General features: G+C 35.2%; 1 protein-coding gene across 1 annotated transcript in view; it reads left to right on the forward strand.

The window, feature by feature from the left end:
• The window catches only part of LOC129253191 (irregular chiasm C-roughest protein-like), a 215,594-nt gene that overhangs the window by 70,418 nt on the left and 118,556 nt on the right, over positions 1–26,620 (forward strand). The window contains exon 9 of the mRNA XM_054891468.1: positions 20,115–20,278. Coding sequence (XP_054747443.1) covers positions 20,115–20,278 — 164 coding nt within the window. The remainder of the gene's footprint in view (positions 1–20,114; positions 20,279–26,620) is intronic.

Here is a 26,620-nt window from a genome sequence, read left to right on the forward strand (position 1 = left end):
CCTCAGGGCAAGAATCCTCGAATAAAAGTGTGATCATTGACTAATCGCGGAGTCATTTTAAGTTACTTCTGCGAATTGTCACAAATAATTTTAGTTAAAGATTAGTCTATTCACTGTAAAAAATTTTTTTGTATGCCGATATCCTAAGCCTGTAATTAAATTTTGTTATTAATTAAAATTTTTCTCTAAAATTAAATGGCGACGCCTTTCAAAAATTTTATTGGATTAAAGCTATTTTTATCTTAAATTGATATATGCGTATATATTTGTTTATTATATTATACAATAAATATACATTTTTAAATTCTTAGAAAAATAGTTGGGAACTCCAGATGAAAGTATTTCTTTAGCTTGTTTGAACACCTTTGTTCCTATCTCTTTTTAATATTCACCTGGAATGTGTGATATATTCCTATTCTTGCTATGAAATTCAGGTGGCAAACTAGTTTTTAAAGAAGATTGCTGCAATATTATGCTTATTTCTTCATTTTTAAGAATGACTGGTTTTTGAGATAAACTGCTATTTTCTCATAAAAGTCGGATGGCAACGCTATCAAACATTTGTTTTTATAATAGATTGCTGTAAAACTTGTGTCTATTTTTTATTTTAATAAACAATTTGTTTAAACAAATTGTTATTCTTTCACCAAAATTCATGTGGCAACGCTATTAAAACATGTTTTTGGAGTAGATTGCTCATTTTTGAATAAATAACCTTTTTTTAAATAAACTGCATTTTTCCCCAATAAAATCCAGGTGGCAACACCACCGAAAAACGTGTTTGTGGAGTAGATTGCTGTAATACTTACACCCTTTTTTTAATCAACAATGTGTTTAGGTAAATTGCTATACTTGCAATAAAATTACGAATAGATTACGTAATACTTTGCCTAATTTTAATAAATAATAGGTTTTGGGGTTAAACTGCTATTTTTGTCATAAAATGCAGGTGGCAACGCTATCAAAAAAGTTGTTTTGTAATACTAAAACATATTACTTAAATCTATTTTTTTATTACTTTATCACTATTAAATATATCATCTATAATAAATCACTATTTAAAAAAAAAATTTAGCTGGCAACGCTATTAAAAACATTTCCTTTGGAGGAGGTTGCAATAATATTATACTTATTCCCAGTTTTAAAGAAAACCCCCTTGTTGAGATAAACTGATGTTTTTGCCATAAACTTCAGGAGACAACGCTATTAAAAAAAAATATTTTTGGAGAAGATTGCTATAACACTTATGCCGATTTTTTAGTTTAATAAATAACTTTTTTCTTAGATAAACTGTTATTTTTGCCATAAAATTCAAGTGGCAGCGCCACTGCAAAAATTGTTTCTGGAATATATTGATGTATACTTTTGCCCATTTTTTACTATAGGTAAATAATTATTTTTTAGATAAATGACTATTCTTGCAATAAAATTCATCTGGCAACCCCATCAAAAAAATTTTGTTGTAATACTAACGCCAATTTTTTTTATTTTATTAAATATTTTTTTTAGATGAACTTTTTTATTCATATAAAATTGAGGTTGCAACGCTATCAAAAGGAAAAATTTATAATTGATTACGTAATACTTATGCCTACTGTTTCTTTTAATAAGTAACCTGTTTTTGAGATAAACAGTTATTTTTCAAATAAAATTCAGGTGGCAACACCACCGAAAAACGTGCTTCTGGAATAGGTTTCTGTAATACCTTAATAAACAATTTTGTTTAGATAAATTGCTATTTCTGGGATAAAATGCAGGTAGCAACGCTATCAAAAAATTGCTTTGTACTAATACTAAAATCTACTACTTAAATCTATTTTTTATTATTTTATTAAAACACTTTTTTTAGAGTAGCAAAAGTAGCAATTTGAGATTTAGATGGCAACGCTATCGAAAAAATTGTCTTTGGACTAGATTGCAATAATATTATACTACTTATGCCCATTTTTGAAGAAAGAACCCTTTATGAGATAAACTGCTATTTTTGCCATAAAATTCAGGGGGGCAACGCTATGAAAAAATTGTTTTCGGGAAAGATTGCTGCAATACGCTCTAATATCTACTCTTTAATAAATATTTTCTTTAAGCAACAAAGTGGCAGCACCCTACTCAAATGGGTGTTGCATACAAACTATCTACGACTCACAGGCTTTGCAACGGTATGAAAAATGTTAAAATCGGGCAGCAGTTTTTATACATATCTATACATATACATATATGTATATTATACACATACATATTTACATATAATAGAGATATAATTTAAAACTCAGAATTGACGCCTTCTTGTCTAAAATAGCCAGCTTTGCATCTCTAATATTTTACAGTACAAAGATAAGAATTTTACTATCATTGCTATTTTGTCTTTTAATTTTTTTTTTTTTTTGATGGCAAATACAATTTTTAACTCTCCGATGAAATATGTACTCTGATAAAAGATGCCTGCTTCTCGGCTTAAATTACCACTACGTATGTATGTATGTATGTGCAACAGTCTCTTAGCAAAATGAACCATAAAAAAAAAAACAAAAAAGAATGTAAAAAAATAGTAGAAATCGTAATGAGCACGCGCAGCATGTTTGCAAGTAAGCAACGACTTTAATAATGACAACAAGCAATGTGTGGGTGAAAAAAGTACACAAATACAGACGAACTCATAAATAACACATCCGCAATGCTAATTAGTATGCAAAGCATAGAGTGGCATAAGGAAAGCGAAAAGGAAGTCTGAAAGCAAGCAGTACGGCAATCTTAGCCACGAAGAACGGCAAACATCAACCGCAACAATAACAATCTCATTCCAAAAGTAGTACAAACTCAAACACACACATCATGCGACACCTCCTCGTTACATGGCACACAATCGAGCGTGCAAATATGTTATGTAATAATGAGCTTTTTTGTGTATTTGAGTTATCTTTTTTATGAACTCCCACGTACGTGTAAATATGACTATGGTGACACGAACAAATACATACATACATATTTACATGCACACATATGTTACTAGGGAAGTCCCACCATAGTCTCGCTTTTGCTTTACTTGCCATTGCTTTTGTTTTTATTTGCCTTTCCTCATATCATGAATATATCTTGCGGTTGCATGAGCCGCCAAACTGTGGTACTGTTGCTATATCTTTGACGTCTGTAGCTATGTGCGTACATGTGTGTTTGCTTACTTAACAAAACCACCGTTAAATATCCCCACAGTTTGTTGGGAATGCTCTTTCGCCTCCCTGAAGTATTCACTCTACTTCATTGCGGGCGGAAAGAAATATTTGTTTGTAGCTACTAAAATAAATTGTTTGTGAATGCGGCGTCGAATCGACGTGTTGACTTAATAAAGTCTACTACCAACAGTGGCTAACCAAAGTTTTAATTTCGACAAATTTTTCATGAGCATTTGCTGTTGTGTAGTTACAGTTGATATTTCGACGGCTACAAGATACCTGCAAAACCCGAAATCCATACTCGGATCACTTGAAGGCGACTAGTCTCAGCTTGTAATGAAAAAATAACTTCACTTTTCAGAGCAAATAAGATTTGTAAAATTTACCGCATCTTAATTAAAAACCTATACGAGTATATGAATGTATGTACAAACAAAAAAATTATTTCAATTTTATTTTTTAAACTCGATTTTCCAATTTTAATTCAACCATATAAAAGGATTACTCATGGGCTTTATTTATTTCAATTGTCTGAGTCAATAAAAGATCTGGTTGTTCTTGGGCTTTCGAGCTGATTGTAGGCTTTTTTTATCGAAATATTCATAGGAGGGGAAATGCAGATTGCGTTGGTCGTAGCGGCTGTCCACTATGACATACACACATTATGATACTGCATAGGAAACCTGTCCTGATCTTCTTAAAACCCTTGTGAAAATTGTGGATGTTCCCTCATCTATTATTATTATTATTAGAAGGCCATTACGCACTGCGACCAGAGCTGATCTATTGTAAAAGGCCTATTTTGTAACCCTAGAGTTTTAGGCTTTTTAAAAATTTTAGCACAGTTTTGGGTTTGTTGTTCCAAAGATTGCATAGAGATACTACGATACCACCAAGGTGGTGAAGTCTTTGTCTGCCCAACGCAGGACATTCACAAAGCACATGTTCTGAGCTTTCTATGTCCGTTTCGCAAAAGCGGTAGACATTGGTCTCGGATAGACCAATATTATTTAGATGGTACCTCAGGCTGCAGTGACCTATTAAAAGACGCAGATCTACTCTGTTTAGTGAAAGAAGTTTGTCAGATATTCCTTTGTTGGGACTTAGGAATAGTTTGGCTTGACGCTGACCGGCACAGTTTAGCCAGTGTGCGGCAAGTTTTCTTTCTTCCCATTTCCTAAGGAATTCATTAATGTGGCCTTTTGTCAGTCCACAGAAAGGCTCAGGACCAGTAAGTTTCATATTTGCTCCTTGTTTTGCAAGGTCATCAGCCATTTCATTTCCCTCATGTCCTTCATGTCCCGGAATCCAGCATAGTGTTACTATGTTGAGGTTTCCTAACGTGTTTAGAAGGTTTAGGCAATCATTTACCTCATCTAAGAAAATCATTAAAAATTTGTCTACCTAAAGACGTGAATCTTCGTCTGTATAGAGTAGGACGATGGCACAAAAGGTGTGAGATCGTATCTTCATCTTTTTCGAGTAGTCAGCTTTTGCATAAATCATGTGTCTGCACGCCTAGCCTCTGAGAATGTCTGCCTATTAGGCAATACCCCGGTATAACAGAAATCAGTGTGCAAAGGCTGTGCTTATTTCGGCTTAGTAGAGATTCTGTGATTATGGCGATTCTCCACTGTCAATGGTTTCATTACGCCATCTTTCATTCACTTCTCCCACGATTTCCTCAAAGGTAAGTAGCTTACATGTTTGTGAGGGTATACTAATATCGTTTCCAATATTCTCGTTAGGAATATTCCCAATGGCCAGGAACCGAGATGTGCGTCATTTCATGACTGCCTTGGTGAAAATGTATAAATAATTTCCTAGCATCTCATCACACTGTACAAGTAACCTGGTCTTAATTATTGCCCGCCGTTCAACTTGAGAAACACTGCAATAGTCTAGAAGTGTTTTTAGCCTTAAGTAGCGTGGAAATATTTTAGTAAATCACATATAATATTTATTCTTATTAAATTCCTATTCAGAATATCTCGTAACATATAAGGGAAGGCTTGAAAGAGAAATACTATATTGAGCACAACCACCTTTAATTTTGAAAATAGTCCTTTTTAATCCGGTACACTTCATTCGACGTTTTTACAGTTTTTTGGTGCTCTCAAAATAAATGCAGAACCTTGAAAACAGGCATTTGTTTCATCCATGACCTCGATTCGACCTAAATCTTTTGAACAAAAACAGAATATGAATAACTTGAACATAGAGGGAAATGAAATTTGCTGATGAGCTTTCCCAAAAGGAATCAACTTAGTTGGTCTCTGAGATCCCCCCGACTATTGTTAAAGGGGAGTTGCATAACTTTTTTCTCGGGAAAGCGGAGAAAAGATGGTTGTGTTATCACTGAGCACTTTCTCTGTAAATGTCCGGGTTTGGCCACTAGAAGATTAAGGTCACTGGGTGCTCTTTTCTTCGATAGCCTTTGACTACAACCTAAATACCACCAATCTTGCCCATTGGAAGTCTAATAATGGTATCAAAATGGCGCTTTAATGCTACTAGTGAAGTGCCGGAGTCGTATTTCACCATTTCACCACCTACCTACCTCAAAACAGCAAATAAATAGTTACTGGGAGCTAAGTCGGAAGAAAATACTGGACGAGCAAATATTCCAAAATATGCTCTCACGTCTGCGATCTTGTGCGATGGTACGTCACCCTCGTGAAAGATAATATAATATTTTTCCTTATCAAATGCAAATAAAATTGCTTCAGTGGCAATTCAATTGAACAGATCTACCTATTATGTGATAATTTGGGTTTTCAAAGTAATTGAAGTAAATGGCATGTTGCCCATCTCAAAAAACTGTCACCGTCCATGTCCACGTTTTCCAAGATTTTATCGACATTTTGAAGATTGCCTTACCACGTGTCTGGCCTTTGAAGTGCATGCATTTAGAACTGAAGTACTTCCATTATTGCATCACTATTGCATTCGATGCGGTGTTGCATCCATAAAGAACACACTATTTTTTTTTGGTCGCGTGCTTCCGCTTTTCATTTAGTAGTAGTATCAAAGAACTTAACGAATTTTCCGTTTTCTTACACCTATTGTAAATCGCTGTAAGATACAACTGGCTTCACTAGAAGCGAAACTTTCCAGGAATTAGTTTTTGTAGAATAAAGACACCTTCCAATGGGCAAATATTGTAACTCTATACAATACATCAGTTATGGCCCACTAAAGACATGTGGCGAAAAACGTTCAGAACTTTTTACTTCGCCTAATATAAGCGATTTTATCGCAATTTTTAACGACAGGCCTTCCGGACCGTGGCGCATCTTCGATCACCTCTGCACCAGAACGAAAACGTTGAAACCATCGTTGTGCGTTGGAAATGGAAACTGTATCGGGTCCATAAACTGCACAAATTTTATTGGCAGCATGAGATGCATTTTTGCCTTTATCGTAGTAGTACTGTAAAATATGCCGTATTTTCTCTTTATTTTGCTCCATGTTTGCGACGCTATAACTCACGAACGAATAAAAGCAAACAACAATTAATCAAACACGTGTTTGCCAAGACGTTTTGCCAACTTTATATTTTGTATGGAAAAAGGAGAGAGCCATTGCGGGTCTCTTAGAGATATGACTTATATAGCCAGTACTGAGCCTTGGTATTATTGCCAGCACTGCCAAGTGATGATTCGTACTCCTAGTCTCCCTAATTTACATACAAATATTCTTTACTAAATATATTCCATTCCAATCAGCAAGCATTCGCAGCTTCTTAAGTACATTTGTTTTTCGTGATAGCTACTCTTTTGAGTGCTTAAAGTAAATCGCAATATCTTATCTCTGCCAAGCCACAAACAATAGTTTCCCTGGCATTTCTCATATCTGCTTAATGACTTTTTGCTGCTTTGCGCTTTTTTCAATATCCTTATTTTTGTATTTTCATTTTTTATTTTTTACTTTTTACTTTTCTCGCATTTTCAATTTTCTTCCACAATGCTTCAAAGTTTTTTCAAACTACGTTACCGTCATTCACCATCCTACTCAGCACTCTTTCAAGCTCATTTGCGCATTGCTCAATTGCCATTTAATTTCTCCATTGCTGATAAAGTAAAATATCACAATGAGTATAATTGCATTGCAAAAAATGCATGAGTTGGATATGTACTACACACATACATACAAATGTATGTATGTATTTATAGATGCAGATAGAAATCATAAGAAAAGAGAAGTCATAAAAAACATATCAGCAAACATAGAAGTATTAGTATGAAGGTACTTGAGAGTTATATACGAATACAATAAGTTGAAGTGGTATAAAGGGGATATTTGTATGCTCTATGAAGACAAAAACAAAGCATTTACAGTTAGTTGAATATTTTTCCACTTCAGCAACAGTCAATCTCTTGTCACATGCAAATAAAGCAGTGTGAGCGGCGTTAATGTAAGTGTTAAATCGCAAGGCAGCCGAAGAGGCAAAACTCTACTACAACTGCACGTGCGACTACTTGCGAAGTTCCATTTTATACATATCACACATTTGAACCTAAATGGTTGGTCTCGCTAGCGTTTGCAAGTCGAACTATGTATTGATTTTCTTGACTTTTACAGCTAAAATAACATAAGTGAGATATCAGAAATTTAGTTTATACATACATGGTTTGATTGAAAAGTAATGAGCCTTCCCGCGCGGAGCGTCTGCCAAGCGATCAACCGAATCGGCTGGTGGGGAAAGATGATCGTTGGACCTTCCCCTTCCTCTAGAAACTGATCCCAGTTCGCTGGCAACAGCGGTGCAGTCAATATCGCTCGTCGCGTGAAAGCTGTTTTAAAAGTGTGTTGGGATTTCGCAGTGTATGTATTGAGATATTTACAAAACCGATCGCTTTTTGCTTAGTATGGAAAGTACATACCAGCCGAAACGGCTATATACGTGCGCATTTCGCAAGGTGATCACAACCACCGCGGCGCGCTTCATACCTGCTAGAAGGATCCGGGACATACTTCCTAATTTCCGAGCTGAAGCAGCTGTTCTGGCGAACGAGCGTGATCACCGCCAGGCTGATCCCGGGGATCCTCGCATAAAGGATCTCAAATTGGAGATCCGGCAACTGGTAACCCTACACAAGCGGACCAAATGGGAAAAGCATTTGAAGTCCCGTAGTTTCACGTCTGGTGGGAGCAAGCTCTGGTCCACCGTAAGGTCTCTGTCGAACCCGACGAAGCACAACGACAAGGTGGATATCACCTTTTACGGTTGTACTTCGTCGGATTCGAAGATATGCGCGAGCTATTTTAGCCGGCGATTCATTATGCATCCTCCGGCCGACAGATCCAAACGTAGTGCCACCAGACGGTTGCACAGACTGACACACAACAGTGCGCCACTTTCTTTCTTCAGCGATGAGGTTCAGGGGGCCATCAACCATATGAAACCATCCAAAGCCATTGGCCCTGACGGACTAAACATGCTGATGTTGAAAAAGCTAGGTCCATTGGGAGTAGAATACCTCACCAGGGTCTTCAATATGTCTATTGCCACTCTCATTATTCCTGACAAGTGGAAATCAGGGAGAGTGGTCTCAAACGTGGTAAACCCGCCAACCAAGGGTAGTCTTATCGTCCGATAACTCTCCTTTCCTTTCGAGACCAAATATCAAAACAGAGGAAAATAAAGCAAGGAGCTCCGCCGGATGATGTCCTTTCACCCTTTATTTTTAACTTCTACATCTCGAAACTCCCCCCGCCACCATAGGGACTCTCCCTGGTCTCATACGCCGACAACTGCACGATAATGGCGTCGGACAATGACATTGATGACTTGTGTTCCAAGGTAAACGACTACCTCGCCTGCCTTTCTTGCTTCTTCACTGCAAGGAATCAGTTCAAAGGTCCACCTACCTATTGAAAAATGGCAGATACGATGGGAGCAATCCGAGAAAGGTAGGTGGACTATTGAACTGATTCCAAACCTGCTTGAGCCTGATCCTGCTCCTAGGCATGTCAGGAGGCACTTACTCAATTACGCGACCGAGATCCAGGACAAAACAAACCGACAGCTACTGGATTTGACAGTGTGCAGACAATCAACATTCATCGGGAAACCCTTACCACCTTCTTAAGCTCCCGACCCCCGAATGTCGTCATCCGAGTCCAACCACCACCCATCGCAGACGAAGAGCTCCAACTTCCCCGAGAGTCCCGCACAACCAAATTCTGGATACTGTAGCAGGTTAAACTCCTACTTATCTAGAATTGACCCCGACATACTAAGCATATGTACGGCATGTGAAGGCACCCCGCACGACACTAACCACCTTTTCACATGCTCCATCAAACCCACTCATCTAACACCCTTCTCCATCTATACCCAACCTGTCGAAATAGCTAGTTTCCTGGGCCTATCGTTAGATGAGCAAGACGAAGCCGACCGGTGATTACAACAACAACAGCATCTATATATGTGCTCTAATATCGACAAGTGGCAAACTTTTTTTGTATACCTCGATACGTCCACTTCCCGCCGACATCGCTGGCTTGGAGTCTAAACGTATCGTTTTGCCTTCGATTAACGATATCTCAGTAATCAATCAATACATGAAAAATTGAAATATGATTTGAAAAACTTGTATAAATTCTCTTCAATGATTGACCACCATGATTTTCTTTTTTAATTCTTTTCCCCTTTCTTGACATCACTTTGAAAAAGCAAGGAAAACAAGAAAAGAGCGCTTTTGATGGTTTCTCAAAAAATCAAGCACTAAATACAAGGGGCCGTTCATAAACCTCGTGATGTGCTGGGGGGACGGGTATCGGTTATATCACGAATTATCACGTGTCATTCAGGAAGGGTGTAAAGATTTGTCACAAAGAGTCACAAGGGGTGAGGGGGGTCAATTATTTTCTGAAATTCGGGACACGAGGTTTATAAACGGCCCCCAAATACATATAACACTGCATTTTATAACTCAATAACCACAAAAACCTTATGCAGCTTCAACTTCATCCATCCGGCCTACTTTTGTTTCATTCGATCGCATTTTTGTGGAAATTAAACGCTCGCGTTTTTTTCTGTTTAGCACTCTTCATTACTATCGAAATAAAAGCAAAGGCAAAAAAGCTTGGGCAAATCGGAGCAATCTGCACATAAATAGTTATTACACAGTTGAGTATTTTCAGTGAAGCCAAGTTTTCTTGAAAGTCAGGGTTTTAAATGGAAAAGTAATTTCTGAATTTTCCAAGTTGCTTGTCGCCGAGGAGTATCAATAGTAAACATTTACTAAGCAAAAAATAAAAATAACTTAAAACCAAATATTTTCACCGAAAACGGACGCTAGAATACGCTCTAGATTTAAAATTCCACATTTTAGGGGTCCTTTTTGTTTATGAGGGTCAGAGTTTATGTACGATATCTTCGCTTTTTTACAACGTCAGATTCGTAATCGATGAGCCCAATCATCTCCAGGTAAATAATTTCAAGAATATGATCAAAATGGTATGCAAAAAATATAAAAAAAATCAACGCGATTGTCGCTTACACTTTATTGCACTAAAATTCAAAGGACTCTAAATTTCCATACCTAGAATCTAAAAATTCAGATAAAAATAGTTGAAAATAAATATTGAATTTTTAGAAATTTATTAAATTTTCGTAAATTCCGTACAAAGTTTGGGGCATTGATTTGTAAGATTTATGTTACACAATGAACTAATTTTTATAAAAAAAAATTACTGAAAAATATAGCGTGAAAAATATTGAGCATATTAAGAGAAGATTAAGTGACTTAAGTATGTGAGTACAAATGTATACCATATATTACTTAATAATTAAAATATTTCTATATCAATTTCTTAATTTCCAAAAACAAGGTGGCAACGCCATCTAAGAATATTTTTTATTAAAGCTGGTTTAAATATATTACATTTCAGTTAATATTCAGCTGAAATGTGTTGCTGTTGTTTTTGCATTAAAAATCGGGTGGCAACCCTATTAAAAAATCATTTTCGGAACATATTTTTCTTGAACATATTTGCTGTAATACTGACGGTGATCGTTTTAAATAAATTACTTTTTCTTAATACAAATAGGTGGCAACACCTACGGCCATATTAAATGAATATTACACTTAAACCATCTATGACCTATACTCTTTCCTATGGTAAGAAAAGTTAAAAAAAAAAATGCATTAAAAAGTAATACGAAATGAAAGTTTCGCATTTTTTTGGAGCAATAATCCAATAAGTTTTGTAATTATAGGAAAGTGTGGCACAAATTGGCGAAGAATTTTTTTTTTTTTTTATTTTAACTTTTAACTTTCTCTCTTTTTGTTTTGGGTGAGAACATTACACACAATATACAGCTATATCTAATTCGTGGGATGCTTGGCTGAGCTACTCTGCCGATTTATGGTAGGCGTCTTGAATGTTATCCAACTCCGAACGGCAGATGGTTTTTATGTGAAGCTTTTCTACAACGTAAGTAAAAAATAAATAATTGTCCCGTACACTTCTGTTAGGTGTTTGGCCTAGCTCCTTCTCCTACTCGTGGCGTGCGTCTTTATGTTGTTCCACAAACGGAGTGACCTACAGTTTTAAGTCGACTAAGAACGGCAAATGGTTTTTATGAATAGATTTTTCTTTCACGTATAGATACGAAGTGTGAAAGCTATTGCAAGAAACTTTTTCTATAAAATGAAGATTGATGGTGTCACAGTGGGTTTCGAATACGGGACAATCGCATAGTAGCTCAAAACGACCACTGGTTTGCAGATGATATTTATTTATTTATAACACTTTTTGCAAACAAGAGATCGAGATTCATATTCATTGAATTTATATGTACTTAGAATTCTCACTAAATATTCTTGCTCGAAAAATTATCAAAGAAATTTGGGAAAAAACAAACTTCCCGCGCTAAATTCATTTCTGAAATATTTCTTTAAGAACTTTGGCATCGAAAAAAATTGGAAAAAAACAAACTTCCTGTGTGCTTTTATATATCGTGGCATCAAAAAAAGTAGCACTCCCTGTTTCTTTCCAAGTGGCTCCCGCAGTTGAATATCGTATGAGTCATATGAATTTTCCACTTCAATCAGCATTGCAAATTACATTTTCCTAGGCGAGTATGAATCTAAATCGACAAACTTGCTTACTTAACGAGCACCCCTTGCACTCTTAATTTGCTTTAATATCTTTTGCCTTATAAAAGTGTTCTTTCTAGTTTTCTTTATATGCATGCGTTTGTCAGTATGTTCTGCCAGGCGTTTGTGTGTCACGTTGGCCGTCAATGTGACTTGTTTGTGTTCTTATTCCACTCTTTTGTTGCCATTGTCATATTGCCTTGTTTATAAATTTACTTACAGTCAATCATATGAGATTTTTATTTATTTTTTTTTTGTTTTTTTGCAAAGCAATTCAAAAAATCCTGCTACAAATCACTCTCTCTCTTTTTTCTATGATTCTGAGAAAGCACGATCCTAAGAAGGCACATTTCTAATCTACTACTTCATGCTTCTCACAGTCGCGCTAGTCCAATTTGATTTGCGCAATTTAAATTAACATTTTTTCACCCAGAGGCAATAGGCAATACTCACATCTTCACTTATTCGATTGCTTGAGTGTGTGTGTATAAGTGTACATCACCATTTAATCCCAATCACTTTAATAAGATGCCTCGAATGATAAGTGTCGTTAAGCTGCAGATTGTATTTGTGTATGTATTAGTATGTGTGGATGTATATGTATTAGTGTGTGTGTCATATTATGCAAAGTACTTAGACTGAATAATAATGATTTCTATACACTTTCCATATCCTGCAAAAAAAAATCAAATTAGATTATCAGTGTCTAGAAATTGTAAGCAATTTGTTTATCTGAACAGGAGGCCCTTACCTTGCGTTGGTACTGCATATACACTGTTGGAAAATATAATCGAGACGATGTGCTTTAATTTTTCCAATCAACTAAATCACTTATTTGCACATCTGTTTGCTAAGATGGTTTGTACGTTGTGATCAGTCCTTGATGGATTTTCGCTCAGCTTTAGTTTTGTATTTACACTACAGTGCCTGGATCTTATTATGAGCAAACAAGTGACTAGTGACTTCTGCACTTGGAAAAATAATAGAATTAACAATGTTTTAGTGATAACAATAAAATACGAAGACTAACAATTTAGCTCAATTGCTCTTGATGGAAAAAATATGAATACATAAAAATAAATTATTCACTGCCTTAAATAAATATGTTGTTGGTGAAGTGGTTGAGTATTTATATTGAAATAATGATAATTAGCGACTAGCACCGTTTTATTACCACTGCTCCCGTGTGATGTCGTTTTTTTTTTTAAGTCAAATCCATTTCGTGAGATCCACGTATAGTTGCACACTTTTTATCTCTATTGTCTGAGATTTCATTAATTTACTGTAAGAAAGGTTTGCCGAAAGAGCAAAGTCTTGCTCTTGGATCTGGACATTCGCATAAATAGTAGAAAATACTTTATTTCACTCCCTTCGCCTGACAACTTATTCAAATGTGATTGAAAGGTTGGTTGGTCTAGCTGCATGATCCCCTACCTATATTAATATAACTTATTGACATGTTTTTTGATGGTAGTTTTGTGAAATTTCTCCTTAGAATGAATGCACGGTATTTTTTTACGTGGAAGAATCGACAGACATCGTCAGCGAAAAAACTTGTAAAATTTCAAAGCGATTTCCAAGCCTTCTGAAACTTAAACTTTTTGCTCCAAAACTCAATGGACTATAAAACTGCATACCTGAAATTTTTCTAAAAATTATCCTTACAAAATGTGAAATTTTGATGAAAATTCGTTTAATTTTTTGTTTAAATTGCACGAAGTTCGATGCTTTTATTAATTTGATTTGTGTAGCAAACTGAACTTTATTTTCATAAATAAAAGAAATTGTTAAACTTGTAAAAATTTACCAATAAGTCCCAGTGCTATCGTTATTTAAGGCAGTACATGTACATTAGGGTGTGTCAATTTTCGTTTATTTTCGCAATCGGTACAAGCAGTATCGGATACTACATCAATTTCTTAAAAAACGTCCATAGCGCATAGCTCTAAAGTCAATTTCAAGCCGCTCGAATTTCAAAAGAAGCTATGTTTAATTAATACGAAGGTAATATGAAGATTAATATTGACCAAAGTTTTATGAATATTATTTTTTTACTACAAACTTATGTCCCCAATTTTTGGTGGAAAAAAAAAATTATTTTGTATAAAAAATTTTATTTTTAAAGAACGCCAGTTTAAAGGTACAAAACAAGTTACATGTAACTTCTTAACATTTTCATAGAAAAAGTGACTGTATGTAATTTTTTTTTATATCTAAATCAAACTAAAACTGGTGGAAAAAAAACAAACACAAATTAAATTTAACAATATTTTTTATTTATTTATTATTTTTTATTTATATATTATTTATAGCTAAAATTTTTTTCTGGTTATAATTCTTCTTTTCAACTTATGTATCCATTTATAATTCTTTTAGTTTTAGGTCCTTTTTACCTTCAACATGAGGAGCATTTTTCTTAGTTTCTATTTTCATTATCATAACTCTCTCTCAATTTTCGTAAGAATTAAAGATAGCTTCTTTTAAAACTTTTTGGAGGCTCAAAATGGACTTTAGAGCTGTAGTATAATGGATTTTTTCTTAAAATTTAATCCGAATCCGAATATGCTGGGAGCTATGTCGAAAAAAATCGTTTCGTACAAATTTATCTACCCTTTTATACGATACATACATATCTATACATTGTGTTGGAAAATAAAATATAATAGAATAAAATTTCAGAAATGAATGCAAATAAAGAAAATGAAAAATTGTTTTCCGATACTCCAGAAGATAATAAGTTTCTTCAAGTTTAAGAAACGTATTGTACTATGGAACAATTTATTTTTGTTCTTCTCCTTGTTCACTCCTCTCGGGAGCATATGGCCTTGAAAATTTCGTTAATCTGTTTTGATTTCTGACAGGGTAGGTGATTAACCTGCCGCTTCCAGTCCTAAGTAGTGGGAATGCCCACCTGTCGTTGCTTATGAACAACGTCTTCTTACTGCTTGGAGCGCCATCAGTGCCTCACATTTGTCTGCCAGAAGGATCGCACAGATGGTTGAGGACTTCGCTAAATTTCGTGTGTCTGTACTATTAACGCGGCCCGCTTCCTCTTGCTGGCTCCACTGATGCAATGTGTAACTGTTTGTTTTTGCTTGTTTTAGGAGCCACAATGCAAATAATGCGCAGACTATTATGCGGCAATAAGGTTGGAAAGGATAAGTTTTTGAGGCTAAGAAATGGAATTGGAGGATTTTTGTTTTGAAACAGGGAAAGTAGGTAAATTTGGAGAAGTTTGAGGACCGTGCTTACAATTGCTCTCAAAGGGGAGGTTGCCTTGAGGATTGAGGTTCCCTGATTTTTCTATTGTGCTCAAAAAATAGTTTTAATTAATTTTTGGTCAAAATTAACGAATTTGCAATGCGTTTTTTATTAAATTTTACTTTACCTTGTTAACTTTTTTTTCGTATTGAATATTAATTCTTATTTTATTCTTAATTTTTGGTTGTGGTACTCACAACAACAACTTTTTTACTTGGATTTGGGACAAAATGCCTAAATTTCAGACTTGCAACAGCTCATTTTTTGCCCGATTGATCTAACATTTTACACCAATGACCAATCTGGTCGTAACAAACGTCATTTGTGGAAAATAGGTTTTCTTCCACAGATCGCTTGGCACTTCAGCGAATTCACTACAAAAGTTAGGCAGTTGACACAAGCGCTGTCCTTAATGTAGGTGGTGATATAAAATATACACATTTACCATGGACATATCCAAGATATGATAAAAGATGCGATTTGTCCACTTTTTAGCCTTCATACGGATGTGCTAACGGCAATAAGCCCGTCCATCAAATCCAAACCACCCATATGGCAGTTGTATTCATTTACAACATTTGGACAATCTATAGATCGATATTTTCTATATTCTTTCGGTGCACTCAATTGTATAAAGCAGTCATTTTTAACTCTTGGGGCATGGGTAAAATTTTATTGATGGGTTTTATGGATTGGCATACCTTTTAACTAAAACAGGCAAACCATGGCACCTTAAACTAACATTTAAAAGAACGTTCTAGCAAAAAATTATTTTTAAAATAATCTTTAAAATCGGATATCTTGAAAACGGTTGATTTTTTAACATCACATAAGATAACCAAATTTATCAAAAATTACCTTATAATAATGTCTCCCCCCTGCTTTAGAGGCTTCAAAAAATCGATTTCTTCGTGGATTTTTTTGAGAAGGAGAGAAATATTCGATTGAAACGAAACTTTCAGGTTCTGTTGTTATATATTTCAACAGCCTTCTCAAATTGTTTCGTTAAAATACATATATGTTATATTGTACCTGGTACAAGCATTTTGCCGAGGCGCCCCGAGTGTGCATGTGTCGTGCGGCGGGAAAGATGCAGGTCGCAATTTTTATCTGAAACCAAAAACCCATAAAATTTTTATTTTAGTATAGTATAGCTTCTAGTTAAACCAAGAAAATTAAACAAAAATTGAGAAATTCCATAATTTTTCGCTAATTATAATAAAAAAAAATCATTTTTTTGGATTGTTTAAAAAGTGGGCTAACCATAACTTTCTTAAGGTTTTTTAGGTTCAACTAGAAGAGAATTTAATTCCGAATACAATCAATGTTATCTCATTTCGATAGGACGTTTAACTTGTTTCCTATCTCTCCCGTCAAAGTTTTTGTATATACCACAGCCAGGTAATATATACGCTCGTATACCTGCTCGACGCTTGCTCACAATTTTTTCTGTAACTCCGAAAATATTTTGAATTTGCTTCTGAAATTTTGAGGACACATTCTTGGATAGTTTGTGAAGACATTTATCCAAAAAAATAAAATCGATTTTTTGAAGCCCCTAAAGCAGGCTCCCCCCTTAAGTATCTAGGACGACTTTCCCAGTAACCCTATATAGAATTTGATCCTGACCGAATTTAGCACCACCTTTTTTTATCCTCCATTTGTGGAAAAACAGCAAGACGCTTACCACAAATACGAGAAGAAACTCGACCAAACACGCACTAAAGAGTGTAAGCTCCAATTATATACAAGATGAAGTACAAAATAAACAAGACTGAGCTAAAATAGAAACGGCATTAGTTCTGTTCTGATAATTTTGAGTTTATTTATTCAAAATAGTCCCCTCTGGCCTCGATACACTGTTTTGCGCGAACGCCTTTCAAAAGAGTGTGTCAGGTCACTGACCAGAAAGTCCTTCAGGATGTCGGTACAAGCTTTTTGGATTACCTCTACGGTCGCAAAACGTTTTCCTTTCATGGCCAAGTGCAATTTTCCGAATAGGTAGAAATCACAAGGCGCCATATCAGGCGAACGCGGTGAGTTATTGATGGTTAAAATGCGATTTCTAGACAAAAAATCAGTCACAAGGGTGGATCGATGAATAAGCAATAAGCGCCAGCTTCCTCTTCGCGGTATTCAGGGCGAATTCGACGAATGCAATGCAACAAACGCTTCACAACGCCAAGATAATAAATTGCATTGACGGTTTGGCCCATTGGTACGAACTCCTTGTGGACAATTTCCTTGGAATTGTAAGAACAAATGAGCATCGACTTGATTTTTGACTTTTCCAAACGCTATTTTATGGGTTGTGGCTCTCCTGGGGCCTTCCATTCGCCACTTTGAGGTTTAGTTTCAGGTTCATGTTGGAAATACCTCCTTTCATCACCAGTTACAATATTGTAAAGGAAGTTATCGTTTTTTCTCGCCTCTTTAATGAGGTCTTTTGAATGTGGAATTCTGAGCAATTTTTGGTTCGCAGTTAACTTGTGCAGAATGAAACTTGCACAGACCTTTCGTAAGTCCAAATGATCAGTTCAAAAGCGATAAATCGATGTTTTGGAGATGTTCAACTCTGATTCCATGAAATTCATCATCGTTCGGTTAATTTTTGATAAATTTACGAACAATTTCGATGGAGTGTTTAGTGAAACTGATTTTGGGCGGCCCGTATGTTCATTGTCATTGATGTCCTCACAACCATCTCTGAAATGTGTAAACCAGTCATGAACTTTGGCACGAGATAGACAATCATCGCCATACATTTTTGTCTTTAATTCAAATGTTTCGGTAAACGTTTTACCGATTTTGAAAAAAAAAATTTGATATTAGCTCTTTGTTCGAAACTCATTTGACACAAACATACTGACACTTTAGACGCAATAACTTCGCTTCCACTGAACCGAATGTCACCAAGCTTTCAGCTAAGGATGGAACTTCCAACTCACTAACTCGTTAAAAAGATGGCGACATCAAAAAGATTTTTATGATGCCAGTCTCGATTATTTTGGACTTCACCTTTTATATATATAAACTTGGTTTTTTGCATTGATTTGCATGTAAAAGTTTGATCTGACACCTAAATAAGTCCTGTGCTCACAAGGAATAGCCGTGTGAATCCAAAACCATACATTTTGTTTCTCCCATAGACTTTTAGCCGTTTATCTTTACTTATCTATTTAATATTTTTATTAGCAATGAATATTTATTTATTTTGGAATTTTAAGTCGATCATCCATTTTCACTTACATATGTAGTATTTTATTTTAATATTGATTCATTTTCTTTAATGTCGATTTTTGTCAGTTATTCACTCTATGGAATTATTGTAGTTATAATCAATTTATTTATTTACTGCTAACTATTGGAATATTTATAAATTCCCTGCGGTTTACGATATTATATACTATGCACCATTTACTACTTTTGTTACCCCCTTAATTATCGGTATTCCATTGACATCGATTTATTATTATCTACGATTTATTATCCTTTTTTTATCAATTACAATAGTACGTTTATTTTCGATTTCTTATTACGGACTTTTTAAAGCAAAGTATCATATCGTCCCCTTAGTATTAAAATAGCCTATAAATTTTTTGATGTTTTGAGAAAATGAATTTCAAACTTTTTGTCGAAAGTAGCTCTCACTCAAATCTCGTTATGTCTGTAAATATTTATTATTTTTTGACTGACGTTTTGACCCACTTTGTGGAACTAGAATTTGATAAAATTTTGACCACATATAAAATCGACGATGGAGAATCCAAAAATTTAATAAAAAAATAATAGCCTATGAGCACATAGGCTATTGTTATACTAAGGGGACGATATATACTCATAATTGGCACTTAAACCCTTTCTTAGGTATTTGGCCGTGTTTTCCCCCCTATTTGTGAAGTGCGTCTTGAATTTTTTGCACAAGTAGAGGGACCTACTGTTTTAAGCCGACTCTGAACGTCAGATGATTTTTTATGAGGAGTTTTCTCATGACATAAATACACCCGGAGGTTTGCCATTGCTCATAAAATATATTCGGTTTACAAAATGCGCATGCATTTCCATTTTAAAGTGAATATTTACGTTGTTCTTATTTCTTTCAAAATTACTCACAAAGAGGTCGTGCATATTGCCTTCAATAAAATATTTCCATATTGCATTGCTGGCGCTGTAAAATATCACAATAAGAATGCCATGAGGAATTTTTTAATACTTGCAACATGGCTTGCAGTCAATCAGTGAGCCCACATGCATTTGCTTGTTGCACATGCGACTGAATATAAGGAGCCGTAAGGGCAAAATGTAATATGTGGCATGCAATAAAAAAACGACGATATGAAATACATGACATATATTAAAAACAAACTATTTTATAAAAAGAAAGCGACACAACAACAAGTGCCACTTTCATTAAATATGCAAATAATTTGAAGCAAATGCCAGGGAGTTGGCAGTTTCAGTTGGAAATTATTTCAGCTTTTAATGCCCACATATTTTTTGGCAAGACTCTCATCCGATAAGCTGTGGAAATGCTTTACTGATTTCAATACCTTTGTCTTTTCATTCACAGAATCGCCCACGGTTCGAAGTTTGTGGAACGTGGCAGTGAGCCGCGACTTGTCATCGACAATGTAACCTACGACTATCAAGGCGAATACGAATGCCGTGCAACAAATTATATCAACGAACAGGAACGTGTTGCTGTGTCCGAGCCTATTTCGTTGCAAGTTGTGGGTGAGTAAACGCGATGTTTTAGATGTTCAAGATATTTATTATATAATTTTAAAAATTCTAGTTTAATGTTTTAGATTCAGTAGAAGTACGAAGTTTACGGCCGTCATAGCCGATTTTGACCATATTTGGGTGCGTGACTACCATTCAGAAGTACACAGGGGTTTCAAAGAGTTTTCAAATCTAGGCACAAAACAAAAAGATTTTGTTCTAATGGTGCTCATGCTGGGGACAGCCAATGACAAGAACCGCAGTGTATTTCTGCTTTGATAACGCTTCTTATGGAAAAAAAAGATCTGTCCTACAGAGGCCGCGTAAATCGGCTCAATGAGTTTGAGCTACACAAGTAGATTCATAAGTACGGATAAGTGATTGGAATATAAATCATTAATTGTTTTTATGGGATCGATTTCTTCTCTATATTTTTTATGTCAACGAAATCTATTATGTAGGAAATTTCCTTACTATCGGCTGCCCAGAGGATGAAATAACTAATTCATTTTTCCTATTTATAATAGTATTATACAGGTGGCATCCCGTCGGATTGATGAAACGAAACCCCCAATACGTGTGCTTTGCATTAAAGTATCCCCCTGCTAAGAAATTGTGCCCAAGAGTGTCAGTAATGTCAAATCCGGGCGATAAATGGCTGAGAGACTTAAGTCTCGACCAATTTTTTTCAACGATGTTGACGCGGCTTGTAGAATTCGTGGCATGAAGTTTTAAAGCACTGTATTTTAAATGGTATCTAATCAACATCGTTGTGCCGCATTATGTTGGGTGGACGTTATGAAGTTCGGAACGTTGTTTTTTAGCCATTCTTGGTTCACTCGAGCTTTGTGACGACCATGGTCTGCCAAAGAAATATTTGTCTGCCCATGGCTTCAAAGCAACCTTTAGAATACTTTCCCGATAAGGTTTCGCATTTACCTTAATACCAGGCTGGATGAAAACGATTGGAGAGCCCCCATCTGCGGTTATAGTGGCCCAAACCATTACCTGTGGCGTGTGCTGCCTCCTGGTGGCTAATTGATTACTGAAATTCTCTTATGAACGGTCATTCAAATAAACCCTATCGTGTTAGGAGTTTAAGAATTGCTCAATTTGAAAAATTTTCTCGTCAGATAACACAATTTTCGGAAATTGACAGCTTTCGGCCGAGCAAAGCAACTCCTTCGCTCTTTCAAGTCTGACTTGTTGTTGCTTTGGTGTGAGATCAAGCGCTTTTGGATCTTTCAAGGCTTGAATCTGAGATCATTTTTCAGTATGCGACGGATGCTACGGTCAGATATTTTCAGTTCTTTCACCATTTGATTGGCACTTCGTAGGGGATTTCGCTCAAGTCGCTTCTTCACTTTTTGAACCATTTCACATGACATTGCAGTCTTTTGATGACCACCTCCATGACGTTTCGCGATGCTTCCAGGATCATTGTAACGAGGAATGGTGCGATAAAAAAAAACTTTATTTACTTTAAAATGCTCGAGCTCACGAACGATCGCTGGTTGTGATTTTCTAGCCAAGTATAATGCAATCACACGTTTGAAATCCATTACTGATTTTCTTTCTTCTGATACTCACAAATTCCATGATTTGAATCGAACACAGTGTATACAGTGAACAAAGAACCAAAGCACAAAATGTAAATATGCCTATTTGACTACTCGTTTGAATGTACGAGTATTGGTTGAAAATTTTAATTAAGTGTCATTAGTTTTAACCCGAATGAAATGACTATGGAAAATTAGAAAAGAAATATTTTGTGCAATATAAAACAATAAAATTAAAAAACAAATGCAACGAAATTTGTGAGCACAAAGTGAGCTGACTCGATGATTTGTGCTTTCTTTTTGTTTTTTTTTTTTTTTGTATAGTGTTGAAAACTTAGTTTTGAGCGATCTCAAAATTCGGACGAGTTTGGATGGTCACAGGTAGACCAAAACGGGAGAAATTTAATCAAACCAAATCACTGTTTTTAGATGATCCTAAAATTTTTAAAATTTATTTTTAGATAATAATGGTAACATGATTAGCAGTAAAAAAAAATGTGATATATTATCGGAAAAAGCAGCAATGTTACAATTGGCATAGCTGCAAAAAATGCATTATCCAAAAGGAGGATTGATTTTCGAATCAAATATTTGTACAAGTTTTGAAGCAAAAGCAATACAAAAGAAAAGATTACTATAAATAGTAAAACTTTGTAAAATTGCTACATATGTAAGCTAGTGAGTTTTATTTCAAACATATATTATTTTTTATATTATTTTAGAAAATTTTGTTTTTAAATATAGTATCATATCACTTTTGCCTCATTTGCTTCCTATAGGTTAAATATTAGACAATTGCCAAATAAGCAAGTTGTTAACGGCTGATGCACTGTGTACAGTATGAAAAGTAATAATCACGCGAATTCTGTATTACAAAAATGACTCGCATGCCGCGACCCCTTGGTTAGCAGCCCAAGCATAGGCGCATTCGTGCCCATCGCCCTCCGTTCATTGTCGCTTCGTTAGAATTTTGCAATAAAATATGAGGAGTTTTTTAGAATCTCTCTCTCTCTCTCTCTTGAAAACTGGAATACCCCACTTCACTTTACATAATTTATTACAAAAAAAAATGCCACACATCACTCGTAAAGATTATAAAAATATCCAGTTTCATCTCAAGTCAGGTTGCTCATGCCAACTAAACTAAGTGAATCTTTTAAGGTTCTTCTGCACTTTAAGCGGATGCATAAATATATAGTGCAGAATTACATATGTATGTATATGTAAATATGTATGTATGCCTTCTCGTAGGAATGGGTGCAACTAAATGTGGCAGTAGCTAAATGACGTGCATAAACCCTGCGACAAAATAAAAGCACATCAATATTTTGGTCAGTTTTTACATTTTTTCTGTTTCTTTTTGTTGTGTTTTTTTTTTTTTTAATTGTTAAGTATTTTTGTATAAAAGTGTAGCTAATAAAGAATATTAAAAAAATAATTACATAATTATTTCTCCTGACGGTGTTGCGCGTTTTCTCCATATAAAAAAACAACTTGGTTATATGGAGAATATTATAAATGTAAAATTATAAAAAATGAACGGCATTTTTCAGCAACTTCAAACTTTTACTTTGTGATCCTAAAATTTAATAAACTATAAAACTGCATACCAAAAATTATTCTAAATTCTAATAAAAATCGTAAAATTTGAGGAAAAAGTTTGTAGAATTTTTTCTAATTTTTCCATAAAATTTGTAAATTTGATTTATATAGTAAATTGTATGTATTTTTGTTCAACAATGAGCTGTGCTTTTATGTAAAAATTATGAATACTTCAAAACAAAATATATTGTAACAAAAAAAAAATAAATAAATAAATAAAAGAAAAAACCAAAACTAGTAAAAATGGTGAAAATGTTGATGTGCCATCATTTTGTCGCGGGGTGTATGCAGTGCATTGGTGTGCCCCTATATATTTGCGGCATACAACAGACAATGCCACAACAGCTGCTGTTTCTGCTGCTGCTGCTACTATTCTGCTACACATGTCGTACATACATAGATTACTAAACTGCGGTCAGTAGCAAGTACCAAAAACAACAACAATAATGGGAACAACATGACAACAAGGATAATAATAACAGGGTAAGGAAGAAAAAATAGTAAAAAATACAACAACAGTAGAAACATCAGTAAAACCGCAACAACTAACAAACTCAGCTCCGAAGTCAAGCAAACTGAGCAGAAAATTTATCTGGTTGCAAGTTCAAATGTGGAAATGTAAAGTCAGCATAGCCAGTAAAAACAAGAATCAAGTGAAGCTGAGAGAGATTAAAATGAAAAAAGTTTCTCAACGCTATGGTTGTAGTTGCAGTTGCAGTTACTATTGTTGTTGTTGTTGCATTTACTAGTGTTGTTGTTGGTTTGGCTATAATGGCAGCACCAGCAGCTCCTTCTTACAGGCGAAATATTTGTTGCTTGTGGCATTTAGTTCTCGTTGTTGGTGTTGTTGCTGTAACACCAGCTCATAAATTATGTGCGTGTGGCACACACATTGAGGCAGTAAATTTAAATATCTTTTGCACTTTTAATACTTTTTTCGATTTTTTTGTTATTGTTTTTGCTGTACACCAGAATATGTAGGGTTTTCTTCTATTTTGTGGTCACTGACAAGTTTTTGTGGTTCCTCCTGGCATCCATATAACTACATAAATATGTACGTACATTTGCATATCTTCCGTATGTATGGGTGGCATTTGTAGCAATCACGCCCAAGTATGCATGCTTCCGAGTTAGACCTTACTGGATTTGCATTTTATGTTTTCTTGGTTGTATTTGTTGCTGTTGCTTATGATTTTTTAATAACTTGGCTTGCATTATGTCACCGCGGTGTTGCATGCAACATTTATTAGAATGGGGATAAACAAAGGCGACTTGAATGCAAATGGAGTATTTTGCACCCAGCTCGCTCGGTATACTTAAAGAGATTCTCAATAGGAGTATATGAATTTTCTACAAAATAATTGAGCTAGCTGACTTAAAAAAATACAAATAAATAAATGAGTCAGTTTCAAATTTACTTTTCAGACGATAACTTAGAGTATCAGCAAAATAACAAAAATAATAGCTTTTCCGCATTTTCACCTCGCTGATGGTACTATCAATCGGCATAGAGCTAACTTGCAGCACTGAGCGATTACTCGTTGCTGATGAGCTAGCCAGGAACGGTACAACTCTTCAACTGCTCAGTGATTGAAATGCTATTGGGATACCTATGGCCACGAGCAAATTAATAATTCAGAATAAAATTATCCAAGAGGCCTATAGATCATAGAGAGTTGAATACACAGCTACATTCCTATGGCCGCAAATAAATAAGAAAACGTCAAAGTTACTGCTTAGTCTCTCAAGAGCGGATAGCTCGAGGGTCGTGACTTGCATAACCGGCCATTAGCTATTTGGCAGGCATTCCCTGAGACTAGGAGTTTTCTCTCATAGATATTATTGAAGTTGTATAGATAAGGAAGAGGAAGAAACAGTTGAGTACTTCTTTTGCACTATTCCAGCCTTAGCTTAAATCAGAACAGGTTTTCTAGATAGATACATACTTTTTCTATTCTCTTACGGAAGTGTTCGGCATGGGAACCAACCAGAACGGATCTGTAAGCACTAAGAGAGTTAGTCATACTGGCCGGCTTCCACCATAACCCAACCTAACCTTACCTTGATATTATTATTAAAAAACTTTTACAAGAACTAAAAATTAATGAAATGTAAAGAAAGCGTTTTACAGAAAGGGGCGAACCGAAACCGAACTAAAGTTTTGTGGGCGAACATGGCTGAAGCCAAAAATGAAACCAAATCCAGAGCATTTCTTCTTCAGGACCTTAATCCCTCATGGGACAATAAATGCATCGTTTTTGCGTAGAGTGTGCCCAATCTATCTCCATTTTTGGCGTTTTACGAGCATTTCGACTGGCTCCATTTGCACATTCTTATAAGAATTTGAAGGCTCGTAGTGTTGGAATTGGTGACTTTCCAGGTGCAGCAAGCATAAAGTGGAACCGATACTACGTTGGACTTGAAAGTTCCAACTTTTGTATGAACGTTGATGTTGTTATTGCGCCACACAGAAGACAGCATATCAAAGGCGGCTTTACCAATTTGAGGTTTACTTGAAAATCCGAACTACGGTCGCTCCCTAAAAATTACGAAACAATTGTATATGTATAATTGTATGTTTTTTTCTCATACGGGACCGAGTTTTACGGTACCTTCACTGATACTCGTAGATAGTGAAAATATTACTCTCGAGGTGGCGCCGACGTTAAAATACTTCTAAAAACCCACATCTTGGCCAGATTAAATCAAAATTTAAAATATACGCTGACTAAATAGACTCAAACACCGCAAATATCATAAAAGAAAACAAAAGGTGAATGGCGCTCGGAGCGTCAAAGTTCCAAGCATCGTATAACTGGTGGGCTTTATATAATTATATAATTATAAATTTATTCCTAAGCGATATGTAGTTCTAACGACATTCACTAGGTTGATACTCCTGATGAAGCATATGCTACTGGCAGTCCATATCGCTTAAAGATTTTCATAATTTGATAGATGTCTATAGGAAATGGCTTGAAAGCACTACAAGTAGAGGGCGTACATATTAAGAGAGAATATAACTAAAGGAATAATATTACGCAGTTATTGAACGTAGTTTTCAAAATGTCGAAAAAAAAAAATATTTTTTTTTAATGCATCTGGTGGGAAAAGATGTGTTGCTCTAATATCTATTGATTTAATTTTCCGTCACTGTTCGGTCAATATTTAAAAATAAAAATAAATAAATAGA

This window comes from Anastrepha obliqua, chromosome 1, assembly GCF_027943255.1.
Source record: "Anastrepha obliqua isolate idAnaObli1 chromosome 1, idAnaObli1_1.0, whole genome shotgun sequence".
Taxonomy (NCBI): Eukaryota; Metazoa; Arthropoda; class Insecta; order Diptera; family Tephritidae; genus Anastrepha; species Anastrepha obliqua.